Source organism: Austrofundulus limnaeus, unplaced genomic scaffold, assembly GCF_001266775.1.
Source record: "Austrofundulus limnaeus strain Quisiro unplaced genomic scaffold, Austrofundulus_limnaeus-1.0 Scaffold638, whole genome shotgun sequence".
NCBI classification, from domain to species: domain Eukaryota; kingdom Metazoa; phylum Chordata; class Actinopteri; order Cyprinodontiformes; family Rivulidae; genus Austrofundulus; species Austrofundulus limnaeus.
Window position 1 is genome coordinate 12,675 of NW_013953040.1, and position 1,181 is coordinate 13,855.

General features: G+C 44.5%; 1 protein-coding gene across 1 annotated transcript in view; it reads right to left on the minus strand.

The window, feature by feature from the left end:
- Positions 1-1,181, minus strand: part of ppp2r5d (protein phosphatase 2, regulatory subunit B', delta) — a gene marked incomplete in the record, with an annotated part of 38,280 nt that overhangs the window by 9,731 nt on the left and 27,368 nt on the right. The window contains 2 exon segments of the mRNA XM_014027341.1: positions 112-220; positions 297-356. Coding sequence (XP_013882795.1) covers positions 112-220; positions 297-356 — 169 coding nt within the window.

The following is a 1,181-nucleotide window of genomic DNA, read 5'->3' on the forward strand; positions in this document are numbered from 1 at the left end:
CACACACACACACACACACACACACACACACACACACACACACACACACACACACAGTCAGTAATACAACGAGTACATACACAGAACCCAGCGACACACAGCTCCACACACCTGAGGGTGGTACACGCTCAGAGACTTGACTTTGTGCAGGGGCAGTAGAACCCGGATCAGAAACATCTTGTGTTCTTCTTTCAGCGGCAGAGCGAAGCCGTTAATGATGCTGAAACACAAGTGTCACGCAGGTCAAAGGTCATCACAGCTCAGAAGTCAGCAGGCCTTACAGGAGTCAGAGTTACCTGCCCAGGATCTCCAGCAGCTCAGCAATGCCGTTGTGATGCTCCGTCTCATAAATAAACCTGGAGAACAAACAGCAGTGAGACAAGAAGGTCCTGTCTGTAGATCGTCTGTCTTTCCCTTATAAATTACTGACATGCATGCATACAGGGGTTAGACAATGAAAGTGAAACAGCTGGTTTTAGACCAGAACATCCTTTCAGACAGCTTCCTCTTGCTCCACAGTTAATCCTGTTGGATGTGGTTGGTCCTTCTTGGTGGTATGCTGACATTACCCTGGATACTGTGGCTCTTCATACATCACAAAGTCTTGCTGTCTTGGTCACAGATGCTCCAGGAAGACGTGCACCAACAATTTGTCCTCTTTTGAACTCTGGTATGTCACCATAATGTTGTGAGCATTGCAATGTTTAGATCCAAACTGTGCTCTTACCCTGCTAACTGACCCTTCACACTCTGCTCTTACTGGTGCAATGTGTAGTTAATGAAGATTGACCACCAGGCTGGTCCAATTTAGCCATGAAACCTCCCACACTATGACAGCTGTTTCAGTTTCATTGTCTAACCCCTGTATATACATACATATGTACATACGTACGTACATACATACATAAGTACGTACGTACGTACGTAACGTACATACATACATACATACTTTTTTTGAAGCCTAACTTGTTGAGAATCTGCATCCTGACATTGAGGACATTTGTTTTGGACTGGTTGTTGTTTTGGACTGGTTGTTGTTTTGGACTGGTTGTTGTTTTGGACTGGTTGTTTGTTTTGGACTGGTTGTTGTTTTGGACTGGTTGTTGTTGTTTTGGACTGGTTGTTGTTGTTTTGGACTGGTTGTTGTTGTTTTGGACTGGTTGTTGTTGTTTTGGACTGGT